The 26,856-nt window shown below is 41.2% G+C and overlaps 1 protein-coding gene across 6 annotated transcripts in view; it reads left to right on the forward strand.

Annotated features, from left to right (window-relative positions):
- Nucleotides 1-26,856, forward strand: part of CLCN3 (chloride voltage-gated channel 3) — a 133,975-nt gene that overhangs the window by 71,941 nt on the left and 35,178 nt on the right. For 3 of the 6 annotated variants that reach the window (XR_012158626.1, XM_073341613.1, XM_073341609.1), the window contains exons 3-5: nt 19,402-19,559; nt 22,168-22,267; nt 25,121-25,308. Coding sequence is in view for 5 of the 6 variants with exons in the window: in XM_073341613.1 (XP_073197714.1) it covers nt 19,402-19,559; nt 22,168-22,267; nt 25,121-25,308 (446 nt within the window). In the remaining variant the exon portion in view is untranslated. Of the gene's footprint in view, nt 1-2,015; nt 2,277-16,226; nt 16,397-19,401; nt 19,560-22,167; nt 22,268-25,120; nt 25,309-26,856 lie in introns of those variants that run through there. The other 3 variants (XM_073341614.1, XM_073341610.1, XM_073341611.1) reach the window with 3 other exon arrangements.

Raw genomic sequence — 26,856 nt, forward strand, 5'->3', positions numbered from 1 at the left:
TAATTATATTATATATATATATATTATAATATTATAAGTCCTGGACAGGTCAGGGGCCATGAATTTTTGTTTATTGCCTGTGACCTGTCTATGATTTTTACTAAAAATATCCCTTAGGTATCATTAAACAATTACAATCGAAAATTGATGAGGATCACATCCTAAAATAAATCTTTCCTGCACCCACTCTTCTGACCTTGAAACACCCCCCGCCCACACACACACAATTCACCAAGCTCGTCATCAGAAGAAGCAAGCTACACACAGATCAAAGTGGCACCACTACCTGCAATAACAGATGCAAAATCTACAGACTTATGTCCACTGTTATGATGATAAATACTTCCCACAAAACAACTTTCACGATCCATAGGTCCTACACATGCCTATCGCAACATGTGGTGCATTTCATCCTGTGCACATATACTCTTATGGGAAAAGAAAAAAAAAGTAATATGCCTGTCCATAGTTATGTTAGGTTGGCATGCATTGTATCTCACTCTTTAAAAAACACTTTCATCATGTTGGAGGGCAGGGAAGGGAATGTACAGAGCAATTATGAACAATGGGAATGCAAAAATCACTCATAATTGAGAAGAAAAATGAGCATACGGGTTTCAAAGGCTATTGAAAAAAAGGACTCTGTTTGGCAACCAATCTGTGAGCAGCCACTCAGGAAAAGCTGTCCAGGGTTTTACTGGCATAGTTGTGTTGGGTAGGGGTACAGGTTTTTCACATCTCTGACCACTGTAGCTATTCTGAGAAAACTTTGTCATTTAGACCTGGCCCCTGCAGACACTGACTTTCGCTTAAGTTTAACTTACGTCATTACCTGTTTAAATAAAACCATAATAATGGTGTCTACATCATGTTTTGCACAAATTTAACAATTTAAGTTACACTGGTGCAACTTTTTTGTGTAAACAAGCTCTAAGGGGCAAATGTGGATTAAGACTGAAAAGATCTTGCATCCGATGAAGTGAGCTGTAGCTCACGAAAGCTCATGCTCAAATAAATTGGTTAGTCTCTAAGGTGCCACAAGTACTCCTTTTCTTTTTGCGAATACAGACTAACACGGCTGTTACTCTGAAGACTGAAAAGATGATTCATTGGATCTTGGGACAGAACTGTTTCTCCATTTTCTACTAAGCTACACTGTTCTTCTGAACACTGAACTACACTGAAACAACTTGGCCAAAGAATTAAATTTGGGTGCCACAAAATAATAACAACAATAATAAATAATAAAATAGTGGAAGGCAGGACCTCAGTTTCTGTTTTCAACTACAATTTATTGATTTAGGCCCAGATCTTCAAGGGTTTTTAGGCACCTAACTCCCACTGAAATCAAAGGGAGTTAGGTGGCTAAAAACCTTTGAAGATCTAGGCTCCAGATCCTTGGTTTGTATCTCCTCTTAAATATTTTGTAAACGTCTGATTATTTAAACACCTTCCCTGGGATGTCAGTAGAAATGTGGATGAAACAAGTACAAAAACTGCAGGACAGTGTCTGTTTTGTCCTGTGTTTTATACTTCAAAATGTAAACTTGTCTTTGTGAGAAAAACTCACATTTTTTGAGTCTTAAAATTTGGAAGTGCCTTTGAGTTGTCATTCAGATATTCGTGCCATTATTACAGTTCATATCAGTGTTTATATTTAAATCCTAGTATTCAAAAGACACATTTGATGAACTAGGAGTGAAGTTGGATTTCTCTGTCACTGTGTATATCTTTCTTATAACTTAAATGAACTGTAAGCATTTCTTTATTCTAAGTAATTAGGGGCTATTGTTTGGATTTTACTGTATAAAGCAAGCACCAAAGCAAAATGGCTGCCTTTTCTGTAGCGTTGCAGTGTAACTTCAGTGTTAACTTACGTGGCCTAGTGCATTTTATATTCTTAAAACCAGTTCATTCTGTTTTACTTCAAGCTTAGTCACCTTCAGGCACAGCAGGCTGCGTTGATTAAGTCTGCTGTTCCGCCTTTAAGCACTGCTAGATTGTAGCCACTAGCAACCAGGCTGCAATAATTTCCCTTTGATGACATCATCGACTGTGGAAGAACCCAGTTGCTGCAAGAAGCCAGCACACAGTCCAAATCCTGATCAAATATGGCAGCTTCCCAGCCTGCTGCTGTTGTGTAAGAAATGGTTCGGTTGTTCTGAACTAACAAACACTCTTTTTGTTTGTTACGCTCATGGATGTATCTTCTGATCCTTATTTACCATACGATGGTGGAGGAGACAACATTCCACTAAGAGAATTGCATAAGAGAGGTATAATGAATTTACGTTATGATTCAATTTCTTGTGTGTTTGCGTGTCTGTGTGGTAGGTTGTTTTCAAATTTGAAGCAGAGCTTTTAATCGCTGCATCGCTTTGTTTAGCTTGTTTTTGTAGGAAAAGAATCTAGCCCTTACTGATCCTTGTATTGTCCTTGATTGTTTTCTCTGTGGGCGGATTAGTCCTGCTTCACATCACATTAGCTAGTGACTCCATTTTCAGTGTGCGATAGCCTTTTTAAACTTCTCCTCCGTTTCACCAAGAAAATAAACGTATGAATTTTTTGTAGCTTACCATGACCAAACTGGTGGAAATTTATAAAGGAAGCAATTTCTTTTAGATAACTTAAAGGGACTATCGATTACCTTGGGCTTGGAAGTTTCTGTACATGCTTTCAGAGTTAACTCCTTCCTGGCATGTCTGAGATGTAAAAGAAACAGTATCAAAGTACAATATATTAATTAAAACAACATCAGTGGGTTTTTTTAAGAGATACCTGGTTGTGCAGTTGATACTTTCAATATTTGCACTTCAAGTACATAAAAGGTTTTTATAAAGAGGATGGTGGTGAATTGTTCCTCTTATCCACTGAGGACAGGATAAGAAGTAAGGGGCTTAAATTGTAGAAGGGAGATTTAGGTTAGACACTAGGAAAAAATTCCTAACTATAAGAGTAGTTAAACACTGGAACAAATAACCTATGGGGGTTGTAGAATCTCTGTCATTGGAGGTTTTTAAGACTAGGTTAGACATACACCTGTCAGGGATGGGCTAGATAATTCTTAGTCCTGCCTCAGTGCAGGGGACTAGACTAAGTCTATTGAGGTCCCTTCTAGTCCTACATTTCTATGATTCTCTTGCTCACAGGATATTAGGATTTTAAAATTAATGTAATGTCATTCCCAGTGTTGATAAAAATCTCTTTTTATTTGCATGGGCACAGCTTTTTATTTCTTACAATACATTATAGGTGTTAAAGCAAAATATGTGTAAAGATTTGGTGTAGTATTGATGAGATAAGTAGATTCTATTACAGTGGAAATAGAATGAAATCAGACCTTCAAAGTCAGGAAAAAAGTCTCCTTTGATTGGTTCTCTCAGGTCTGTCAGGTTGAACTTTTCTGCTCAAAAAGGGATCTCTGCTAATTAAGTACTGTAGGCCTTTCTCAATTTAGTTTTTTCTTGAAGTTGGTTAATGTAAAATTGAAATGTTATCAATTTTGCTGTTGCTTTAGAAAACTATGTTTTGTGTTGGAATTTGAGAACAGATAGCTTGAGAATAATAGCTTGATTTACATAAAATGAATTGTTCTGGATGGTATGGAAATTCTAAGTTATTCTTTAATCTTTCCACTTAAGCTTTTATTTCTACAAAGAAGTAATTAGGCCGTGTGTTTGCTTATTCAGCATTTGCAGCTTGGATTTCAGTGCTTGTTATGAGTAGCTTTTGTGATTCCTTAGATAATGTGCAATAAGCTACATTAGAACTAGTTGCCTTTCCTCTTGTACAGCGTGTATCTGAAGAAATTAAAATGTGCTTGTCTTAACTATTACTTTTTGAACATGAACGTTCTCTGACCAGATTGCCTTTGTGCTGGATAATTTTGCAGGCTGGTTTATAGAAATCAATTGTGAAGATTTGCTGACAATATTTTGTTGTTCTACAGCAGATTGTTTGGCTTTTTTGATTGCCTGACATCACAGAATGTAGTTTTGCAATAATTCTGTCAAGAAGAAATAAAGATGAAATCTTCAAGACACTCCATATAATTTGTCATGTTTTACCTTTGTGCATTTTAATTAAGCATTTTAACAGAATAGGCTGTAGTTTTCTAGGCAATTATTACACATTTAGGGTGATGATATAGGTCATAAAGCCAAAGGCAGAGGAACTCGCAATGCCCATTGAGGGAAGTAATCCTGTAAAATGCTCTGTCTGGCGTGTCTTTATTGCTCTTACAAAACACAATTTACTCACCCTCTAAAGAAAACCATTCCGGGCTGTACTGAGTATTGATAAGATGGTGACATCACTTGCAGCCAACCAGAAAGCTCCAAGTGTGATTCAAGCCATTTTATAACTTTTGATCAATATTCATGATACTTCAGTTTGGAGTAACTTGAGATTGGAAAAAAAAAACCAGGAGTACTTGTGGCACCTTAGAGACTAATAAATTATGATAATGTCACTTGAATAAATATGTGGACAGAGTTGGCATCGGGCTTTGTTGCAAGGATAGGTTCCTGGGTTAGTGTTTTTCTTGTGTGGTTGCTGGAGAGTATTTGCGTCAGGTTGAGGAGCTGTCTGTAAGCGAGGACTGGTCTGTCTGTTTGCTACCCAAGATCCATAAACCTGGAAATCCTGGACGTCCCATCATCTCAGGCATTGGCACCCTGACCGCAGGATTGTCTGGCTATGTGGACTCTCTCCTCAGGCCCTACGCTACCAGCACTCCCAGCTATCTTCGAGACACCACTGACTTCCTGAGGAAACTACAATCCATCGGTGATCTTCCAGAAAACACCCTCCTGGCCATTATGGAAGCCCTCTACACCAACATTCCACACAAAGATGGACTACAAGCTATCAGAAACAGTATCCCTGATAATGTCACGGCAAACCTGGTGGCTAACCTTTGCGACTTTGTCTTCAACCACAACTGTTTCACATTTGGGGACAATATATACCTTCAAGTCAGCGGCACTGCTATGGGTACCCACATGGCCCCACAGTATGCCAACATTTTTATGATTGACTTAGGGGACGAGAGCTAAGGAAGCGTTGTTCTAACGTCCCTACTCTACTTGTGCTACATTGATGACATCTTCATCATCTGGACCCATGGAAAAGAAGCCCTTGAGGAATTCCACTATGATTTCAACAATTTCCATCCCACCATCAACCTCAGCCTAGACCAGTCCACGCAAGCGGTCCATTTCCTGGACACTACTGTGCTAATAAGCGGTGGTCACATAAACACCACTCTGTACCGGAAACCTACTGACCCCTATACTTACCTACATGCCTCCCAGCTTCCATCCAGGACACACCATATGATCCATTGTCTATAGTCAACCTCTAAGATACAATCGCATTTGCTCGAATCCCTCAGACAGAGACAGACATCTACAGGATCCTTGTCAAGCGTCCTTAAAACTACAGTACCCACCTTCTAAAGTGAAGAAACAGATTGACAGAGCCGGAAGAGTACCCAGAAGTCACCTACTACAGGACAGGCCCAGCAAAGAAAAAAAAAAATGCCACTAGCTGTCACCTTCAGCCCCCAACTAAAACCTCTCCAGCGCACCCAAATGTGCTTTATAGTACAGTAAATATAAATGTTAAAGTGAACATATGGTCTGAACTTCCTTTAATTTGGCTGTAGGCTGTACTCTTCTTATGCTCCCTGTTGTACTAATCTAAAATTAAAGAGACATTGTCAATTTGAAATCCAGCCAATGCCAAAAAAAGTGTTAAAAATACTGCACAGTCAGGAAAATGGGTTTTAGATGCTGAAATGGGACTGCTCCTGTGTGTGAAGTAAAGTGCATGTGTGTTCGATGGATCGTGGCCAACTGACTATGCAAAGTACTGTCAAGTGCATAAGTAAAAATCTTTCTTTTATCTAATCTTTCAATTTTAATAATCTTAGGTGTTACTTTCATCTGTAATATGTTTTTAAAAAAATTCAGACTATACAGTGTGTTCGTTTTATTTCTTAGGAAAACTATGCCTTTAAGTACTTGACTACTGTTAATTTTTCCCTTAGATGTCATGTGTAATTAATAATGGAAGGAGTTTTACTTGAAGTACTACAGTACTGAATTATAAGATGATACTGAGTCTGTCCAACATGAAGATTTTTATTGGTAATTTACATCACTTTTTTTCTCTTGAGCTCAATTTTGCACCATTTTTGACAGTCAGACTCTTTAGATATTTCTAAAGTATCAGGAGTTCTCTTGCCTGCCAGCTTGTCGCAGATACACTCACCAAGTTTGATGTTTCCTGGTTGTCCTGAAGGAGAGTGTGCATCTTTACCATTTACTCAGATTCCCAATTTTAAAAAACAAACACAATGCACGTAATGGGCCTGATGGCTGAAATCAGTGGAAAAACTCAGATTGACTTAAGTAAGCATTGGATCAGGCTGCACATAACACATGTGCAGCAACTTATTTAAAATGTGTTTTGAAGTTCTTAAACAAAACTATTTAAGAGATCTAGCATTTGACTTGTGTGACTTATTTACTAGCTTATGGTACTTACTTGAATACTGCGTATGATAAAAGTGTCCGTCTTACTGTAAGGTCTGAAATTTGATCTATGATGTCAGTGTTTTTATAAATCTAGGGAAATGTTTTTTCCAATGTGAGACAGCACAGTAACTGACAGCATTATTAATTACTATGGTCTATTTGAGGCACCCTTCACCATGGTACCTAAGTATATTTTACATGGCTTTAATTGCATTATCAGCATTCACATTAAGGGAGCAAAACCAACAAATTCCTCCTATTGCAGTGGTTCTCAAACTTTTGTACTGGTGGTCCCTTTCACATAGCAAGCCTCTGAGTGCGATGCCCCTTCTAAATTAAAAACACTTTTGTATCTATTTAACACCATTAAAAATGCTGGAGACAAAGCGGGTTTGGGGTGGAGGCTGACAGTTTGCACCCCCCCATGTAATAACCTTGTGACCCCCTGAGGGGTCCCGACCCCCAGTTTGAGAACCTCTGCTCTATTGCCTGTAGATATCAGATAGAGATATAATTATCTAAGAAGAACTTGAGTCACATTCTTCATACATACGTACAAAACCTCAGAACAGAATAATATCTACTTGTGTGTGCTAGTCTTTACCCTTGCATGGGGCTCTTGATTATAGACACATCTAATGTCTGGTGTGGGGTGGGTGGTCTGGAAGCTAGCTACCATAGAGCTTTAAGGCCACACTGTGACTTTCCATATTCATGTGTGTAGGAGATGTGTGCACGCACCCATCCAAAGCTAGAATTTGTTCCTGTGTGATTTTATCTATAATGGAAGAAGAGTCATAAAAAGAGTTGTTTAGGCTGAACATGGATGAGATGACAAATTCGGAGCCAGGATGAGTAGGGAGAGGCTGTGACTGAAGAGGTCTCCAGTGTAATTTACAGATCTTGGGGGACTTGTCTGGCTTAGATTTTGAATAGCCAGGTTTCTTGGGCTGCCCTCCGGACCCAAGAACTGTGTGTGCTATGGCCTTGGCCTCAGCCCCAACATGCCCCCTCCTTTGCCAGGGTACAAAATGGGTGTGAGGCTCTTATGCTATGAGTTCATCAAATTGACTTTGCCAATTGACAGAATCCATTAGCCAGAATTCTTTTAGTGTCTAGTTACGGTTTATCTGGATGCTTTGCCCTGTGTGATTGGTAATGTTTTATGTTTGGCAGTTTATAATAGGTATCCCCAGACTCAGAAGGTATATCTGGCCTGGATATGTAGCCAAATGTCATGACTGCCATAAGCTCACTTGTAGATCTCCTCTGTTGGATCCTGCCTTTGGCCCTGCAAGAAGGTTAATAAATAAGTACTGTGTAGTAGGCTATACGTATCTTGCATGTGATGCTTTGAAACTTGGTCATTGTTGGTTCCCCATCACTGACAATTTTTAAATTTATTGGATGTGTTTCTAAAAGATACGCTGTAGGAATTATTCTGGGGAAGTTCCATGGGTGGTGTTATATTGGCGGGAAGAGCAGATGATCACAGTGATCCTTTCTGGCCTTGGAATATATGTATCTGTGAAATCTTTACCATACTATTTACATCTTTCTTTGTTTTTCCCAATCCATAGTCTGCATGGTGTCTATTTAGACCATGAACCTTTCAGGTTGGTGACCCATATATGGCTTCTCATATGTGTGCGTGAGATGCTGAGCACAGTGTGAGAACTAGATGAACAGTATTAAGTTGTTATTTCCTTCCTAATCATGTATTTACCCTTCAGATAAACATTTCCCCCCATGTTTGAAAAATAAAACAAACAATTCTTTTCTAGTGCATCAAAATGGCAGAATAAGCGAGTGTTTTCCCTCACCTAAATATCAAACACTGAATAATCCTGATTTACATTTTTGTGCTCTACCATGTACAGCAGCTTTTTTGACTAACCTTTCCAGTATTGACTCCTTCTTTCCTCACCTCCTTATGTTCACCTACAGGTACCCCATAGAAGTAGGTTGTATGGACTCACTGGAAGTAAATGGAGGGCACAGCCTCTGGGTGTGTAGTTGCAGTCTTGTAGACAGAGGAAGTGATTTTCCAAAAGGCTTTTGGTTTGTTATGCTGCCATTCATCCCTCTTTTTAGTCCTACTACTCTTGAATTTTTTTTTTTTTTTTACTCTAGGTTTTTTGTTTTTGTTTTGTTCTGGTGGGTATGGGTGTTTGTCACACACTGCTGTGTACTTCTGGCTTTTCCTGTTCTCCAAGCCTTGTCCCAGGGAATCAGGCTTACTAGGTACTCTTTCTCAAGTAGAATGACAACCTATGTACACACCACAAAGATTTTGTTTTTAAGCGCTTCATTACTGCTATTTCTTTGACAGAAGACAGATAAAAATTTTAAATAAACTTTTGTCTGGTTTAATCAGAAGCTTAACACTATCTCGTTGGATTGGTATAGAAATACACATATATATGGGCACAAATGTATAGCTGTTTTTTGTGGACTTTGTTTCTACTTTAAATGACCCAGAACCATGTGCACTGCACTTCAGGAGACCCCCCCCCCCCTCTGTGTCCCTTGTCAGCAAGTGACAGAGGTGAAGTAAGGCCAGGGGTTAGTATACTGCCTCTGAAAAGCCCCTCTTCCTTCTGATTTTAGCACTCAGCAGGTTTTGATGATGATGTTAGGGAGGTAGGCTAATCCCCACCTCCAGTGTAGACTTACTAGCTTGATTTTCAATGACCGGCCAGTCACGCAGTTGAAATATTTTCCTTTTTCACTAGGAGAGGGCCAGCATTCTTGACCACCCAGTGCTAACAGCTGGAACAGTAGTAACTAGCCATTTTGCAGGACAGAGTACTCCCATTAGAGATTGTCCCTGGAAAATAGGGATGGCTGAGCAGTGATAACTGTAGTATGGTAGGTTTCAGAGTAGCAGCCGTGTTAGTCTGTATCTGCAAAAAGAAAAGGAGTACTTGTGGCACCTTAGAGACTAACAGATTTATTTGAACATAAGCTTTCATGAGCTCACTTCATCAGATGTAGTATGGTAGGCTCTTAAAGCATGTCCTTACTATAAGAGATAGCGTGCAGTAACTGGACTTTTGCTTAAGAGACCTGGGGTCTTTTCCTTGCTCTACCATTGACTCACTGTGTGACATTGTCCATCCTTTAGTTTCCCCATCTCTATGTGGATGCAACACATCCACTTCTTGAAAGTTCTTGAGATCTGTTAATGTATAAGTGCTAAACATTATTAGTATCATTCCTGTCTAACTGTGCCTGTGACAGGTATAGATATGTCCAAACTTTGTCCAGCTGAGGGATGTATTGACAGTTTGAGCGATACATCCAGTTTGCATAAGTTAAGAGTAGGTTGTGCCTTATTCTCAGACTGAGATGGAGCATGTCATTCTGGTATGTGTGATCATCAGAGGTTATACATAAGTTTTAAAAACGAGGTGACCTTGGGCTTCATTATTGAATTCCCTGGACCTTGTTTACTCCACAGGCCACACTTGCCTGAGGTTATGTCTACTCTAGAAACGCTGTGCTGCTGTAGCATAGACACTTACTACAGTGGCTTCTTCCACTGTGTGGTAAATCCATTGCTGTGGTAAATCCAGCTTTCCAAGAGACCGTAGCTAGAAGAAGAAGAAGAAGAATTCTTCTTCTTCAACAGAAGAATTCTTTAGTTGACCTAGTGCTGTCTGTGCTGGAGTTTGGGTTGGGTTATGTCTCGCAGGAGTATGAATTTTTCATACCCATGAGCGATGTTGCTGGGTCCACCTAACTTTCCTGTGTAGACCAGCCTTCAGTTTTGTCTGTAGTTTTTTTACTGATCCTCATTGGGTAATAAGAGGGCTATCTTTCAGTACCTGTAAGTGATGCACATAAGTGACATGTTTGGGTAGCTGTGCAGATGCAACAGTGATGGGTAATGTTACAAACACCTAGACAAATAGATACCTGTAGTTTCCATTGATTGATTATAAAGAGAATAGTGCATGTGTCCTAGGTGTTAGCCTCCTGCTGCCCACCATTGTTATCTGAGCCAAGAAAGAGTATGGCAAGCAAGGAGTGTTGCTGTGCTTGTGGTGTGGCGATTGGGAGTGGCAAGTATGTCATAAAAATACTTTTCTTCTGCTTGAAATAATATTTACTGAAATGTGTGCAAACCTTTCCCCCGCCTGCTCATACTTGTAAATCAATTTAAACAGAATGCATTGGTGCCTTCTGTGGGATTTCATGTCATGGAATGTGGGGGCAGGAACCTGCTGTGTCCTCTCCCCCCCTCCCTTCCCCCCCAACCCAAGACACTGGACAGCAGTTCCCCTGAAGCCTTCACACCCTGGCATTCATGGGCAGGAGCCCACCAGAACCACCTTGCTGTATACAGTGCTATAAAATCCCTCCTGGCCAGAGGCAAAATCCTTTACAGGTGAAAGGGTTAAGAAGCTAAGGTAACCCTGCTGGCACCCTGACCCAAAATGGCCAATGAGGGGACAAGATTCTTTCAAATCTGGAGCGGGGGGCAGAACAAAGGGGTTGGGCTGTCTGTGTGATGCTTTTGCCAGGAACAGATCAGGAATGCAAGCCTTCCAACTCCTGTAAAGTTAGTAAATAATCTAGCTAGAAAATGCATTTGATTTTCTTTTGTTTAAGTAAGCTGTGCTGGAGGGAATGTGTATTCCTGTTTTTGTGTCTTTTTGTAACTTAAGGTTTTGCCTAGAGGGATTCTCTATGTTTTGAATCTGATTACCCTGTAAGGTATTTACTATCCTGATTTTACAGAGGTGATTCTTTTACCTTTTCTTTTCTTTTTAAGAACCTGATTGATTTTTCATTGTTCTTAAGATCTAAGGGTTTGGGTCTGTGTTCACCTGTACCAATTGGTGAGGATTATTATCAAGCCTTACCCAGGAAAGGGAGTGTAGGGCTTGTAGAGGGAAGGGGGATATTTTGGGGGAAGACGTCTCCAAGTGGTCTCTTTCCCTGTTCTTTGTTTAAAACGCTTGGTGGTGTTCAAGGACAAGGAAAAGTTTGTACCTTGGGGAAGTTTTTAACCTAAGCTAGTAAGAATACGCTTAGGGGATCTTTCATGCAGGTCCCCACATCTGTACCCTAGAGTTCAGAGTGGGGAAGGAACCTTGGCATCTCCACTGAGGGCTTATCCCATAAGTGAAAACTTAATAGCTGACCTTTTTTTCTTTTTTTTTTTTTTTTAAATAACCTATTTCCATAATCTAGAAATGGGCCACGGATGCTTTCCAAACCTCCTGATAGCAATTTTTAACTGTACTGAGCTGTGAAAGGACAACAGAGGATGACAGTTGAGCTCCTGAGGAGGGAATGAAACAGCCCTGGGGAGATATTCAGGAGGAAGTGAGACAATAAGCATTAAAAACGTGTAATGGAAATACAATATAAGAAGGATTATAAAACAGGCTGCTGTGCAGAGCTCATCGTGGAGCTGCAAGGCCAGAAAACCTACATAAGAGCTCCCCTCAACAGGGTGAAGCATATGGCAATCACGGCCTAGGAGGTTGACACACCTGATTGCTACCAGTTTTGGTAGATCAATTGTCAGAGTTTTTGTCATGGAGGTTTATGCTTCTATCAAGAGGGTGCCGCTGCTCCTGATCATAAAGCTTGGTAATGGACAGGAGATTATTGAGGGATTTGTATTGTTGGGGTTCCCAAATTGTATTGGCACCATTGGTGGGACCCATGTGCATATCTTTGCCCCCTATACAAGGCCTCAGCGTTCATCAACAGAAAAGGGTATTTCTCCATAGTGCTGCAAGGCCTGGCTGGTCACCATGGCAGGTTCATTAATATTAATGTGGGGTGGTCTGGAAAAGACAGTGGTACTAGTATCTTTAGAAACTCAAACCTGTTTTCTGCAATGAGAAATAGAACTTTTGCTCTCAGGACCACTGTGGATATAAATTGTGTTGTGATTTCTATTGTCGTTCTGGAGACTCATCTTATCCTCTGCTTCTCTGATCTGTGAAGCCTTTTACTGACACTTGGTTAGAAAAAAGGACCTGTTTAACTAGCTGCAGAATGACAGTGGTGTGTACATTTGGAAGACTGAAGGGAAGGTAGGGGTAGCTCATGACTGGAGGCTGCTGAGGAATAGCTGCCTCATAAGATAAATGTGCAAAACACAGCAAGCACCTATGAGAGAAAGGGAGACAGCTTCATAGATGGGTGGGAGGCAAAGGTTGTGAGACTTTCTGAACAGCCAAATAGATTGCTAAAGGTTGCCATTGGTCACGGACACAAGGTCAAGGATGCATTGTGTTCCTACTTTAAGGTTAGGTTGATTTTGTTGTTCCTTGGGTAAGAATTTAATTATGCTTTGTGCAAGGATTTTATTACTCTTTCAACTGAGTTGTAAATAATAAAGAATTTCACTGATCATCATACAGTGTAAATTTAAAACCAATGGAATTGTGGCAAGACACGCAAGTGCTGAGTGCACACATGATTGTGCTGATGAGGTCACAAATGTGTAAGGTGGGGCTGAAACAGTTCTCCATGTCTTGGGATGTGGCATGGCAAGCAATATAGTTGCAGGAATTTCACTGTTCTTTGTCTTGGGATCTGCAGTAGTGAGGAAAGGTCAGTTCCTTGTAGCTGGGGAAAGGACGAAGTACTTCCAGTATATACAGTGTTTTCAAGGGGCTGCAGGACATGGCTAGGAAGGTGCCACAAGTCCTCCTTTTCTTTTTGGCCATGAACATAGTGTCACCATTTTCTCAAGCAGAGATGTCTGCCTGTTCATCATCCCCAGAATCTGTGAGAGCATCTTCTCTCTCTTCTTGGTATCATGTTGAAGGAAACCATCCCTCCACTCTTTTGTATTCTTCTCTCTTCTCCGGGATGCAGCCACAAGGCCACTAAACGTGCCCTCTTGTGTCCTCTTTCTCATCCCCAAAACACTTGTCAGGCATTCAGCCACGGATAATGGTCCTGTCCATGGGGATAGCGATGTATCAGGTGCCAGAGGGGCAAAGAAATAGCACAGTAGCTACTGTCCCAATTCTAGCCTCTGTGTTGCTTTTTCTTCAGGTTTGGAATTCTATTCTCATGGGTTTGCCCTGGCCTGCCATGAATAATTGTTCTGAACTCAAGGGATTAACAGTGCTGAGAGTGTGATTAAAAATAACCATGAATGTCTTACAATCCTATGTATTTTGAAATATGGCTGTTGCCCAATTTATCTCATAAAATGTAAAGGTAGCTAAAAGCTCACAGCATTTGTCAAATTGTGAATTCAAGTACTTCTCTTACTGTCTTTTCTTATTCTGTATCTGATGCTACAGTAAACATGCTTGCCATGCAATGTGTTTGATTCTTTTTAACCCACCCCCCACTGTGTGGCCATCTTGAGCAGGGACAAGGCAGTTGACCAGGAGTGAGAGGGAGCATTAAGCAGCACAGGAAGGTGGTGGTAGTGGGGCACATGTTTGGGGGATTTAATGTTTCAGAGAAATAAACACTTTGGAGCTTAAATTCTCTGGCGTGGATTCTATTTTGAGCACCCCGGGGGAGGGTGGGCAGATAAAAGCCAAGCAAGTGGAGAGAAGCTCCTAGCTCATATCTGCCCAACTTAGTGGCACCATGATGGTACCCAAAACACGGTGTTTAAAACACACAGTACTTAAAGGAAGAGGTCCCCTCCCAGGCATTGTCAAACTTGTTTTCTGTCTGGGTTTGGGGCTCTCCCTGGTCTTCAGTGCTGAGCCTGCCTCTGAGGTTTTTCAAGTTGAAGAGATCCTGGCTATCCATGGCAATCCCCACCTATTCACGATGCTTTTCAGGGCCTACTTGGGTTTATTTGTTGCTGTGCAGAATGTACCAGGATTCAGTGGTGGCCTCCCTTGCGAGAATCCAGTCTAGTTCCTAATAGGCGCATATCTCCCAAGGTTTTGTTATTGTGCTTGGCATTTTTATAACTGCTAGAGTGTCTTTCATTTGTTGCGGTACTGTACTGCACCTGGGAGTGCCCTCTCTCCTGCCTTTGATTGGATATCCTCTCGTACCTCTTGGCATGCTGGTGACTGCTCTTAGATGGGACTGGACCTGCTCCTCTTCCCAAAGGCCAAGAAAGTGCATATCTGTACATGGAGCATGGCTTCTATAATCGTGATTTTACTCTGGGTTTGTGAACTCACCATGAGCTAGAATCACAATGGGGTACATCTGGCTGTACTCCAGCGTTTAATCAGGGAGAAGACATCCAGTGAAGATTACCCTAGAGAATTAGAGCACAAGGGCATGTAAGTGAACAGACACTCCAGTCCAGGAGAGCAGCAGTGCCGTGTGGGATAGCAGTGGGAGGACTGCCAGAAGCAAAACAATTGGTTCAAAATGGGGATGCGGTCACACACAACTTATTGTGGGGTAACTCATTCCATATTTGAGTAAATCTGCTTCTAAAGTGGATTAATTACAGTAAAACCTTTGTTATCCGGCATGTTGGGGGGATTGGGGGTGCTGGTTAGTCAAAAATTCTGGTTAACTAAGAGTTATACTGACCAATGGAGGGAGGGAGTTTGGGTGTGGGAGGGGGCTCAGGGCTGGGGGTTGGGCCGCAGGAGGGGTTTTGGGATGCCAGCTCTGGGCAGTGCTCACCTTGGGCAGCTCCCCACAAGCAGCGACGTGTCCCTCAGCTCCTAGGGCCAGTGGGAGCTGCAGAGCCAGCGCTTGGGGTGGGGGCAGCACACCGAGCCCCCATGGCCGTTCCTCTGCCTAGGAGCAGCAGGGGCAACTGGACACCTGGCAGCCCTACTGAAGATTTGTATTGGGAGATATCAGAAATGCCGATTTCTAGAACTTTCCGGTTGGGAAAGTGGCAGATAATGCCGCGTTTACTGCAATATGAAATGAAATGACAGATAATTTGAGGAAAAAATCTCTTGTGTGGAGGCAAGGCAGTTTATCCCCCCAAAATTCAATCCAAAGTAACTTTCAAGTGCAGAGAAGCCCTCAATCTTTGACCAGCTCCTCCTTGCAGCTTCTTTCTCAAACGTCACATGACAATGGGGAAGAGTAACTCCATATAGATTCTAATGCCCCCAGAGGTGAGGTTTCCTTACATAGTTTTGGGTCTAGAGAGGGAGAGGAGAGGCGCTGGCTAGGCTAGTCTTGAACTGCTTTCTGCAGCTGTTCTGCTAGCTCTGGCTTGCGTTTTCTCTCACACAATCCATGTGATAGATTGCTGTAAGGCACTACTACAATATAAATATGCAATAAGAGATCACTGCCATTTGGGCCCATTTTCCCTTTTTTACTTCCTCTCAGGCAACAAGTACTGCAAAGCATAGTCATCGTCGGCTATCCCTCGATATGAGGATGATGTCTGTCGGGGGAAAAAGTCATTGGTGAGACTTAAAATGACTTGAGAAGTCCAAGTCATGCTTTCCAGGTTTTTCCACATATGTGACAGGCGGTTGCATAAAGAAAGCACAGCTGCTGGCCAGGATGCTGTACCCTTTCCTGCCTCCTCTGCCATTTCTCAGCCTCTTGAGCAAGGCGATTCTCTTCGAAATAGGCTGAGTCTTGATGTATGATGCAACACCATTGCAGTTTATTGCCAGCCAGCTCTTCCCAATTTGTGGAGTCAATGCCTCCCTTCTTAAGACAGACTTTCAGGGTGTCCTTGTAGTGTTTCCTATGTCCCCCACGAGTCCTCTTACCATGACTAAGTTGAGAAAATAGGACTTGTTTTGGAAGACAAGTATCAGCCTTCGGCACTCAGTGACGAGCCCAATGAAGTTGATGTTTCATAATCTTCGCCTCAACACTGGTGATGTTAGCAGCAGAGAGAACATTGGCACTGGTGCAATGGTATTCCCACCTGATATGGAGACTCTTCCTAAGGCATAGAGGTTGGTACCACTCCAGACACTTAAGATATCTTCAGTATGTCACCCAGGTCTCGCACCCACAAGGAAGAGTGGGGCTGACTACTGCATTGTAGACCAGGATCTTAGTTTCCATCTGCTGATCTCTAAAGACACAAACTTTTTTGCTTAGAACTCTGGAGTCCTGGGTTTCCAGTCCTGTTTTCATCAGAGCCCTCCCTTGTACTTTGCTTATGTGGAGAACAGGTCCTGAATGGGTGGTTGCTGATGTGTTATGCTTTTATGACTATTAACCTTGATTCCTGCTTCTTACCTTCATGATGAGTCACTCTGTCAGTTACCAGTGACCACTGGTGCCTCCTTCTGCTTCAGTGATATGCACTGTAATCAGCAGTGGAACCTGTCTTGATGTGACCTCTGGTCTCAGAGGTGCGAGAGTAACCCAAGTTCTGTTGTGACTGAGGCCATGTGCAATGGGGAGTTGAAGTTTTTGGGACCATGCTTCAAATGCCGATGTTGAGAAGAGGGGTAGGGAAAACAGTTACCAAATACCTGTTTGAAAACAAAGCCCTAAGTAATGTAACTTGACGGTTTTATGGTAGTTTCTGGTGAAGTCACAACAGTGCTGCGTGCTTAGCAAAATTAACAGTTCAGTCTCCAGAAATATCAAATGAAAATGTGCAAAGCATCCTTTGATCTCAATCAAATGAATCCATTTGTGTCAAGGGAGAGGAGCCATACTGGTGAATTATCTCAAGAGGACGTGTGATTTGTTAGAACAGAATCTGTAGTTGTCCCAAACCCATAGCTGTGACAGCTTATTGGCTTAGGCCGAGATTTTCAAAAGTGGCAGGCTAACATTAGGCTCCAAAATCCATATTTTGACACCTGTGTGATTTTTCAAAAGTACTAAGCATGCATCTCCTCCCAATGTAGTCAATGGGAACTGTGAAGTGCTCTTCATTATTAAAAGTCAATCATGTCCGTAAATATGGATTTTGGAGCCTAATTTTAGGTTCCTAGTTTTTGAAATCTCAACTTCAGTTAAGGCTAGAGGGTAAAATTTTCAAAAAAGCCAAAGTCCCATTTTCAAAAGAGACGTGGGCCCAGATTTTTTAAAAAGTATTTACGTGTTGCTCCTTTAAGGTATCCAGATGTTTCAACATCTGACTTGGGAGCCTAAGTCTCATTGGCTTTCCTTGGTGTTTAGAAGCCTAAGTGCCCATGTCACTTTTGAGTGTTAGCACTGTTAAAATGGGTATTTAGAGTTGTAAAAATGTGCTTAGTGTTTAGATATTATTGAATGCTTGTAAATTGCTACATGTATTAATCTCACTTACAATGTGTGTGTCCCATGTTGTAAGGTGGTAATATTAGTGTTTGCATGGTAAGGGCATGTCTTCACTAGCTTTGTGAAGTGGTTTGAGCATTGGCCTGCTAAACCCAGGGTTGTGAGTTCAGCCTTTGAGGGGGCCATTTAGGGATCTGGGGCAAAAATTGGGGATTGGTCCTGCTTTGAGCAGAGGGTTGGACTAGATGATTTCCTGAGGTCCCTTCCAACCCTGACATTCTATGATTCTGTGACACGACAGAGCAACTTTCCAAAGGATACACTGGCACAGTGGATCCTATGTTTAACCTCCACATTAAGATTGTGCAAATTATGCAAAGCATAATTCACAGGTCAAGAGCGAAAAAATAATTGCTGCTGTGATTGCTATTCCCTTATATAGTCAGTGTTATGTATTTGAGAAAAGGTTGATTTATTTTTTCCACGCTCCTCCTGTGCTCCTTCAATCTATTCATTGGAAGCATCTGTCTTGGGAGAATGCTGGTGCTGCCAAATGTGCCAGCTACAAAGGAGCAGAGTGAAGGAGTGGTATGAGACTGGCTCTTTAGACAGCACTCCCAGCCTCTGCCTGACTGGGGAGTAAGGACCAGGCATGGGGCACTCAAACTTGGATACACTGCTTTCTGGGTCCTGTGTTGCTATGTAGCTGCTAGGTCAGCTCTCTGTTTTAATCACTTTTATTGCTGCTTATGCTTGTTTTACAATAACCATCGGCTGTAAGACATTTGTAATCAAGGAACTAGGCAAGTAATAATGGTAATCTTAAAGGGACATCATCTACTTGAAATCTAGTTAGTTTCAACAATGAGTTTAAAGTAGTTTTAGACAACACACCTCACCTCTGCCAGTTTTTGTGATTTTTTGTTTTGTTTTTGTTTTTGTTTTTTACAGTCAAGTTTTCTTAAATTTAGTCCATTATGTGTAGTAAAACAATAATGAGAGCTGCTCATTTTTCACAGTATGCTACCGAACTTGCTCAAGAATCCACACAGAGAGTAATCAAGTAGCTTGCAGACTGTGTTGATGAATATTTAACCAATGGAAATACTAAGTCAGCACTGCTAAAATTCAGATTGCAGCTGAACACTAGAAATAAAATACTGACAGTAACAGCCATGGGCCTAAGCAAAGACAGTTGGAGGAGAAAATTCAGTAAATACTGAATATTCCAACAGCTGTCCTTTTTTACCTGCTTAAGATAATGATGTATAATGTGCACATTTAAAATAATAAACTTTTGTGGTCTTTTGGCTAAGGCCAACTATAGCGCTTTTGGCACAGACACTGTCTCATACTATGTGTTCATACTGTTCCTAGCACAGTGAGGCTTGATTTGGAGCTAGAGCCTTGGGTGCTGTTTCAGCACAAATAAATTGAAATGATAAACCAGCTGAATTCTTACTGGAGTTATTGGTTATTTTCTGTTTCCTTAGTCTTTTACACTAACACATTTGAACAAGCTACTAATTTGAAAAAATGTCTAGAAAGATGGTGGTGATTTGGAAAAAAAAAAATAACCTCCCCCTACAATCAAAAACCTTTAATATATAGAAATTTTCCAAATGGAGATTGTATATACATACATTTTTTGAAAATTAAAGCACTTACAGGGAAAGGTTTGTACAAACAATTATTCTATTGCAGAGTGTAATAATTTCTCATCTTTTCTCTGCCACAGGAACTCATTATACAATGACAAATGGAGGAAGCATTAATAGTTCAACACACTTACTGGACCTCTTGGATGAACCCATTCCTGGAGTTGGAACATACGATGACTTCCACACCATTGACTGGGTGCGAGAGAAGTGCAAAGACAGAGAAAGGCACAGACGGGTACTTGAGATCAATAACAATAATTAGAAATAACTTAATGTTGTGTATTTGGATTAAGGTCTGATCCAGCAACACATAACCATGTGCATAACTTTAAACATGTGAATAGTTCCATTGGCTTCAGTCACATGCTTAAATCTCACCCACGTGCTTACATGTATTGCTGGATTGGAGTCTCAGTCAATGAGAGAGCATTATAGTTTAGGAATGCAAACAGTAATTTAAGGCATTGAAAACAGAGGCCATGTCCACAACAACCCCTCCTTCAGCCGCCAAATGTGGATGCATTTGTACCAGTATACACTTTTGTACTAGTATAGCTCCTTCCCATTCACTAAGGGAAATAAACTATACTTGTATAAGGCACTGCTATACTGGTATACTTATTTTGTTTTAAAATAAAATCTCACACTGAACCAAAATAGTTATCAATACAAAAATTGCATAGACCAGGCCTTAGTTTAAATGGAAAGTCTCTCTCCCACATCCCACTCCCAAATCTGCCCCATCCCACAAACCTATCTTCTCTCTTTTCATACTGGGCTCTTCTGAAAATCTTAACCCTTCAGGCTCCTAATCAGGAAAGCACATAAGCACCTACATAGACCCTGGGACTTAAGTTTTTTGCTGCATACAGATGTTTTCATGAATTGGGATCTCAGTTTATTCTAAATAGGGCAAAACTATATCCTTTAAAAGAAAGTAAGCTGTTTTAAAGGTCATTGTCGTGCTTTTGAGAGACTCCCATTAATGTACCTGTAAAAGGAAGCATTTTGAAGATGTGAAATCTTTTTTTTTTTTTTTTAAATTGATCTAAAGAAATAGTTAAAAACTAAGGGTAACTAAATCGCAAACATCAGTCTGCTAACCTGTCTGCTTGGAGGAGTCAGGAAGAAATTCCTTCTGTGTTCAATACTGAACAGTCGGCTAGTCCTTTCTCTGAAGCACCACATATTTGTTGGTTTTGGAAACAAGATAGACTGTGTAGACTGAAATGATCCACTTCTGCAAATCCTACATTACTTTAAAAAACCCCAACCAAACCATAACTGTAGCATTTAGTGCCCCTCTCAGATAAACAGGTCTGTGTGCAATGGATCTGAGAACATGTGTGCAATCTAATCATGTGAGTTGCGTGGGGTTATCTGTTTCTGTGAAGCATTTTTGATTTTTAAATAATTCTTTGTTCCATAACTTAGTTGTAAATAAGTGATAGTTAACACAGCTTCATCTTTTTACTGAAGATGTACTGGTGAGTATGTGCCATTCGATGGAATGCCAGACCTGCTCAACTGCAGGCAAGATGATCACACAGTAGTAGTTGGTCTAGAGCAGCGGTGGGCTAACTTTTTGGGCCGAGGGCCACATCTGGGTGGGGAAATTGTATGTAGGGCGCGGGCAGGGCGTTGGGGTGCGAGAGGGGGTGCAGGAGGGAGTGCAGTGTGTGGGAGGGGGTTCGGTGTGCAGGAACGGGCTCAGAGAAAGATTGAGGCAGAGGAGGGGTCTGGGTGCGGAGTGCAGGAGGGGTGCGGACTGCGGGAGGGAGCTCAGGGCAGGGGGTTGGGGCGCAGGAGCAGTGTGGGGTGCAACAGGGGTCTCAAGGCAGGGAGCTGGGGTGCAGGAGGGGTGTGAGGTGGGGCAGGGGGTTAGGGTGCACGGGGGGGGCAGGGGGCTCAGGGCAGGGAGTTGGGGTGCAAGGTGCAGGGAGGGAGTTGTGGGGGGTGGGCTCCGGTCTGGCGCTGCTTACTTAAAGCAGCTCCAGGTTGGCCGCAGCACTCACCGGGGCCAGGGCAGACTCCCTGCCTGCCCTGGCCCCATGCCACGCCACTCCGGGAAGCGTCCGGCACCACGTCCCTGCGCGGCCGCTGTGGGGGCACACAGGGCTCCATGCACTGCCCTTGCTGCGCCTCCAGGTACCTCCCCCAAAGCTCCCATTGGCCACAGTTCCCCGTTTCTGGCCAATGGGAGCTGGGGGGCGGTGCCTGGAGGCAAGGGCAATGCACGGAGCCCTCTGCCCTGCCCTCCTCCCCCTCCCCCCCCCCCCCCCCCCCGGCTGCAAGGACGTGGTGCCGGCCACTTCTGAGAGCAGCACGGGGCCTGTGGCACTATGGGGGGCTGTCGTTTGCCATAGTTTGCCCACCCCAGTCTAGAGGATTGAAACTAATATTACTGATAACTAAAAGTTGTTTCTTTAGCTTCAGTGGTCGGGACTTGAGAAGCTAGAGCAGAGGGTACTGAGTTTATAGTCACTGAACAACTGTGGAATTCATATAGCTACTGTAAATTGTATAAGCCTTTGTAGCCACAGTGTTTAGAAGGGGAGTGGGGGGAAACTTGTGAAGACTAGTTTTATAGAGACATTTAAAGGACACTTTGAATGTCTATTATGAGAGTGCCAAAATGTATGCTGTTTCTTTTATTTTAAAGAAATCTTGTTAATTTGAAATCTGTTTAAAAATATAGCAATAATTTTACGGCTGTTACATTTTTGTGCTTTTACAATTATATTTTCTGTTTGTTACACAATTTTCTCACTCGTTTTGTAATGTGAAAATCCCACAAGAACAGGGGAAGAAAATGATACAGACCTGATGATTTCTATTTGCAGATTAACAGCAAGAAGAAAGAATCAGCCTGGGAGATGACAAAAAGTTTGTATGATGCATGGTCAGGATGGCTAGTAGTCACACTAACTGGTTTGGCATCAGGTAAAGACAATAGAATACAATTTCATAACTTTTCCAAACTTTTCTTGATCATTCATGAGTTTCCATAGTACATGTGTCTTATGTGTCCCTGTACTAACAATTACCGTTATATTGTTCTGATATCTGTCCAGAACCCCATTATTGTAAATGCATAAATGAGGTGAAAATATTTTCATATAACAGTTGAACAGGATCAGGCTAATAGTGTAATCTCATTTTAGTGGAGCAAGGTTAAAAATCAAGTAAGTAATATAAGTCTTGTGAAAAGTTCCAGAATGATAGGCTTTAAGAGATTTAGAGACCGTTTATGTCCACACAGCAGGTAATCCTGGGCGCAGTGAAGTGAGTGGGGGGGTTTTCTCATTGATTTCAGTGGGTTCAGGATTTCATCCAGGGTAAAAATTCTTCACAGTGAACTACATACCTCAGTCCTGGCCTGGAAGAGCCTTACTTTTTGAGGTGATGTGGTAGTTCATTATTCCTTTCCATTCAGTTCTAGCTCCCTTCCTTGAGATTCCCAACAAAGTGTCAGTATTCACAATGGGTTCACCTGTATAGCAAAAAACAAACAAAAAAAAAACGTGGCAATGAGCCTCATAGCCAAGTCAAGTGATGTGGGCGCATGGGGCTTGAACTGCATGGCTAAAAATAATAGTGTAGACATTCCCACTCTGGTTGCTCCAAGACCCTCACTGGGTTTCAGTCTCCAGCCCAAGCCTGAACAGCTACACTGCTATTTTTAGCCGCACAGCGTGAACCCTAGTCAGTTGACCTGGGCTCTGAGACTTGCTGCCACTGGGATTTAATTATTTTTTTGCTGTGTAGATGTACCCTATGATGGTGGGATTTCTGCTATGGATGCATGTCTCACTAGGAACTTGATTGACTCCATCAGCACATTTCAGATAGACCAATGAGTAGCCATTAGAACTTTCCAGTTTTGATAGATCCACTCTCATAGGCCATGAGCTGCATTCAGTTGTGACTAGTCTAACTAACATTTCTGATTGACATCCATGAATGAAATCTAAGTTCCTAATACAAGATATTAGCTGTAACAAGTAAACTCTGTTGTCCTTTGGCCTCAATTTCATCTTTTGTTTTTCATATATTTTTAGGATAAGACACAAAACTAAAGTCCTCCTGACCATGTGTGGTCACCTTCAGATGCTATGCGACTTATTAGGCTTTTATTAGCATAATTTGAAAAGGCTGCAGTACTTATGAATGTGAAGCCATGACCACCTTCATGCCCAATTATCCTAACAAGTTTTACATAAATACTAGAATAAATTCCAGGAGGAGAATAAATCCCAGGAGGGTTGAATTAGTGTGCAGAGTGTAGATGAGGTGGTCAGAGAGGCATGGCAAATGTAATGGTAATAATCACCGTGTATGTGTGCATAATCCACATGTAAATGAGTAATCTTCATAATATATAATGTGTGTGTATACGCATATGCATGTGTGTGTATAATTAGTATAAAGCATTTGGGATCTTTTGGGTCAAAAATGCCACAAAGTCTAAATTAAGTCATTATCTATACAAAAAACTTGACGGTGTGGTTAAAATTGCTGCACTGGATATCGCACCAACATAAATCCTAAAAAAGCAAGCAAATTAGAAGTTTAAGTATTTTCCACTCTGTCTATGCTCCTTGTCAGTTCCTTTTCTCAATCTCAGCTACCACCTACATCCCACAAATCTCCATCCTTATCCTGAACAACCAGTGTGCAGTTTTAATTCCAACCATGTTTACTGATTTTATGTTTGTATGTTTTGAATCTTCGTATAGGATGAAATCTGGCCCTGCTGGAGTCAGTGAAAGTTTTGCAGTTGACTTTATTAGGACCAGAGTGCTAGTAAATATTACTAGTATTTCCCTAAAACAGCTTTACCCATGTGGGTCTGTCTATGTCTCTCTAGAGACACTGGTTGAAGCTCTTTTCCACTTCAGATCAAAATTCACTACTTCCAGTTGTGAACTTTATGGATTTTTAAAAATAAAATAAAATAGTTTTGTTACGAGAGATTAGTGAGTGAACTGTTGGGTTCATCTGCAACTTCTAACTAAACTGCTAACGTGAGAAGCCATCCTTCTTTTGTAAAATTGCCTTTTTAACACTTTCTTTTAAGCAGTTTCCTGAAACTAGATAATGCCTGCTTTTCAAGAGCTTGTTTTGACTGGAATTTTCAACTTGCACTTGCAACAGATATTCCTGGCTCTAAAGGCTTGAGCTTGAGAGGTGCTGACCATCTATATCTCTCATTAACTTCAGTGGGAATTGTGGGTACTCAGCACTTCCCAAGATCATGCTATGTTTTTTCATGTTGATTATTTCAAGCAGTGTGTTTGAAATACTTCGCTTTATTTGGTGTATCATTTGTGTTTTAATGTATTTTTGGTAAGATAAGAATGAATTATGTTACCGCTGTTTATGGTTGCTGTTATGATTCAGTTGAGATACAAAATGCTTCAGTTTACAAGATAAAAATATTTATTTGATCATAAAAATACAGCAGTCCCATCTGTCTCTTTATATCCTTAACTTTTTGGACTGTTGAACTGTGCCTTAAATCATCAGAAATTATTTGTTTAATCTGAGTATTTGTAATTTATCTGATACTGGATTGTAGAGCAAAAGACCAAAGCTAGCTTATCCTCATTGGAAACTGGATCCGTACACAAACTCAGTTAACGGTATTTGATGACAACTTTTCTATATTTCCATTGTTCCTCATGTCTGTTACTTTAGGTTTGTCTGCTCTTTTAGGGTACATCAATGGATGTCACTGTTTTTGTTCAATTTTTTTAATTTCCAGAAGCTAATACATAGCTGTTTGTTCAACAGGGGCATTGGCAGGTTTGATAGACATTGCTGCTGATTGGATGACTGACTTAAAGGAAGGCATTTGCCTTAGTGCTTTGTGGTTTAACCATGAACAGTGTTGTTGGGGATCAAATGAGGCCACATTTGAAGAAAGAGACAAATGTCCACAGTGGAAGACATGGGCAGAACTAATAATTGGTCAAGCAGAAGTAAGTATAACCCTTTAGTGAAGGCATTGTTTAGTTGTTTTGGTGAGAATTAATAGACGGGGAGGAAGAATGGTCTTAAGGTAAGGCACTAAACTGGGAATCTTTTATTGGCTCTGTCACAATCTCCCTGTGTAAACTTGGGCAAATCACTTAGGCCAGATCTACACTGAAGTTTTTATGTGTTGGGTAGAGTTGTGATTTTTGTTTGCAGCATAGTGCTGACAAAAGCCCCAATGTAGTTATACTGGCATAAAAGTGCTTTTGCCAGTACAGAGTATTTTACTCACCAAACCAGAATAAGCTATATTGGCAAAATCACTTTTATGTCAGTATAACTGTATCTGCACTAGGTGACTTTTTTGCTGATCTAGCTGTACCAGCAAAATCTCTTTAGTCTAAGCAGGGCCATATGCCCTAATCCTGCAAGCTGCTGTATGCAAGGATTCTTCAGTGGGGCTGCACATGGGAGTAGGAGTCTTCTTGTGCAGAGCAGCTTACAGGATCGAGATCTCAACCTCCCTCTGTCTCATTTTGTTTATCAGTAAAATTGGGATAATACTTAATCAACTGACTGGGAAGTTATGATGCTTAATTAATACTTGTGAACGGCTTGGATGCTACAGTGATAAGCACAATAGAAATGCCTATTAATAAAGAAATAAAAGGCTCATCTAACTGAGAGCATGAGAATCTGTATTTCTGATTGTGGGTATATATAAAAGCTAAATTTTTAGCAGTATTTTCTTTTTATTGAAAATAAACAAAAATAAGACTTGTATTAAATAAAGCTAAAAACAAGTTGGTTTTATTAATCTTTTCTAGCAGCATACACCTTACAAAAATAGATTTTTATACACTGTATTCATTAGATTTTATCATCTGAGTTGCAAAATCCTCCTGTGCTATGACTTCTAGATTTATTTGTTGCACTCATAGTTTGATTTTGATATAGACTCTTATAACAGCGAAAACTTGTATAGCTCAGGCTTTACTACAGTTTGCTTAATGTAATGACTTCAGGGAGTTTCAAACAAAATTAATAATTTTCTTGCTGTAGTAACATTTTGCTTTTGTTACTGTGGGGATATATGTGTAAGAGTTTTTTTTGCAGCAAGAGTATCATAGAATCATAGAATATCAGGGTTGGAAGGGACCCCAGAAGGTCATCTAGTCCAACCCCCTGCTCAAAGCAGGACCAATTCCCAGTTAAATCATCCCAGCCAGGGCTTTGTCAAGCCTGACCTTAAAAACCTCTAAGGAAGGAGATTCTACCACCTCCCTAGGTAACGCATTCCAGTGTTTCACCACCCTCTTAGTGAAAAAGTTTTTCCTAATATCCAATCTAAACCTCCCCCACTGCAACTTGAGACCATTACTCCTCGTTCTGTCATCTGCTACCATTGAGAACAGTCTAGAGCCATCCTCTTTGGAACCCCCTTTCAGGTAGTTGAAAGCAGCTATCAAATCCCCCCTCATTCTTCCCTTCCATAGACTAACCATCCCCAGTTCCCTCAGCCTCTCCTCATAACTCATGTGTTCCAGTCCCCT

Source organism: Lepidochelys kempii, chromosome 4, assembly GCF_965140265.1.
Source record: "Lepidochelys kempii isolate rLepKem1 chromosome 4, rLepKem1.hap2, whole genome shotgun sequence".
Lineage (NCBI taxonomy): Eukaryota > Metazoa > Chordata > Testudines > Cheloniidae > Lepidochelys > Lepidochelys kempii.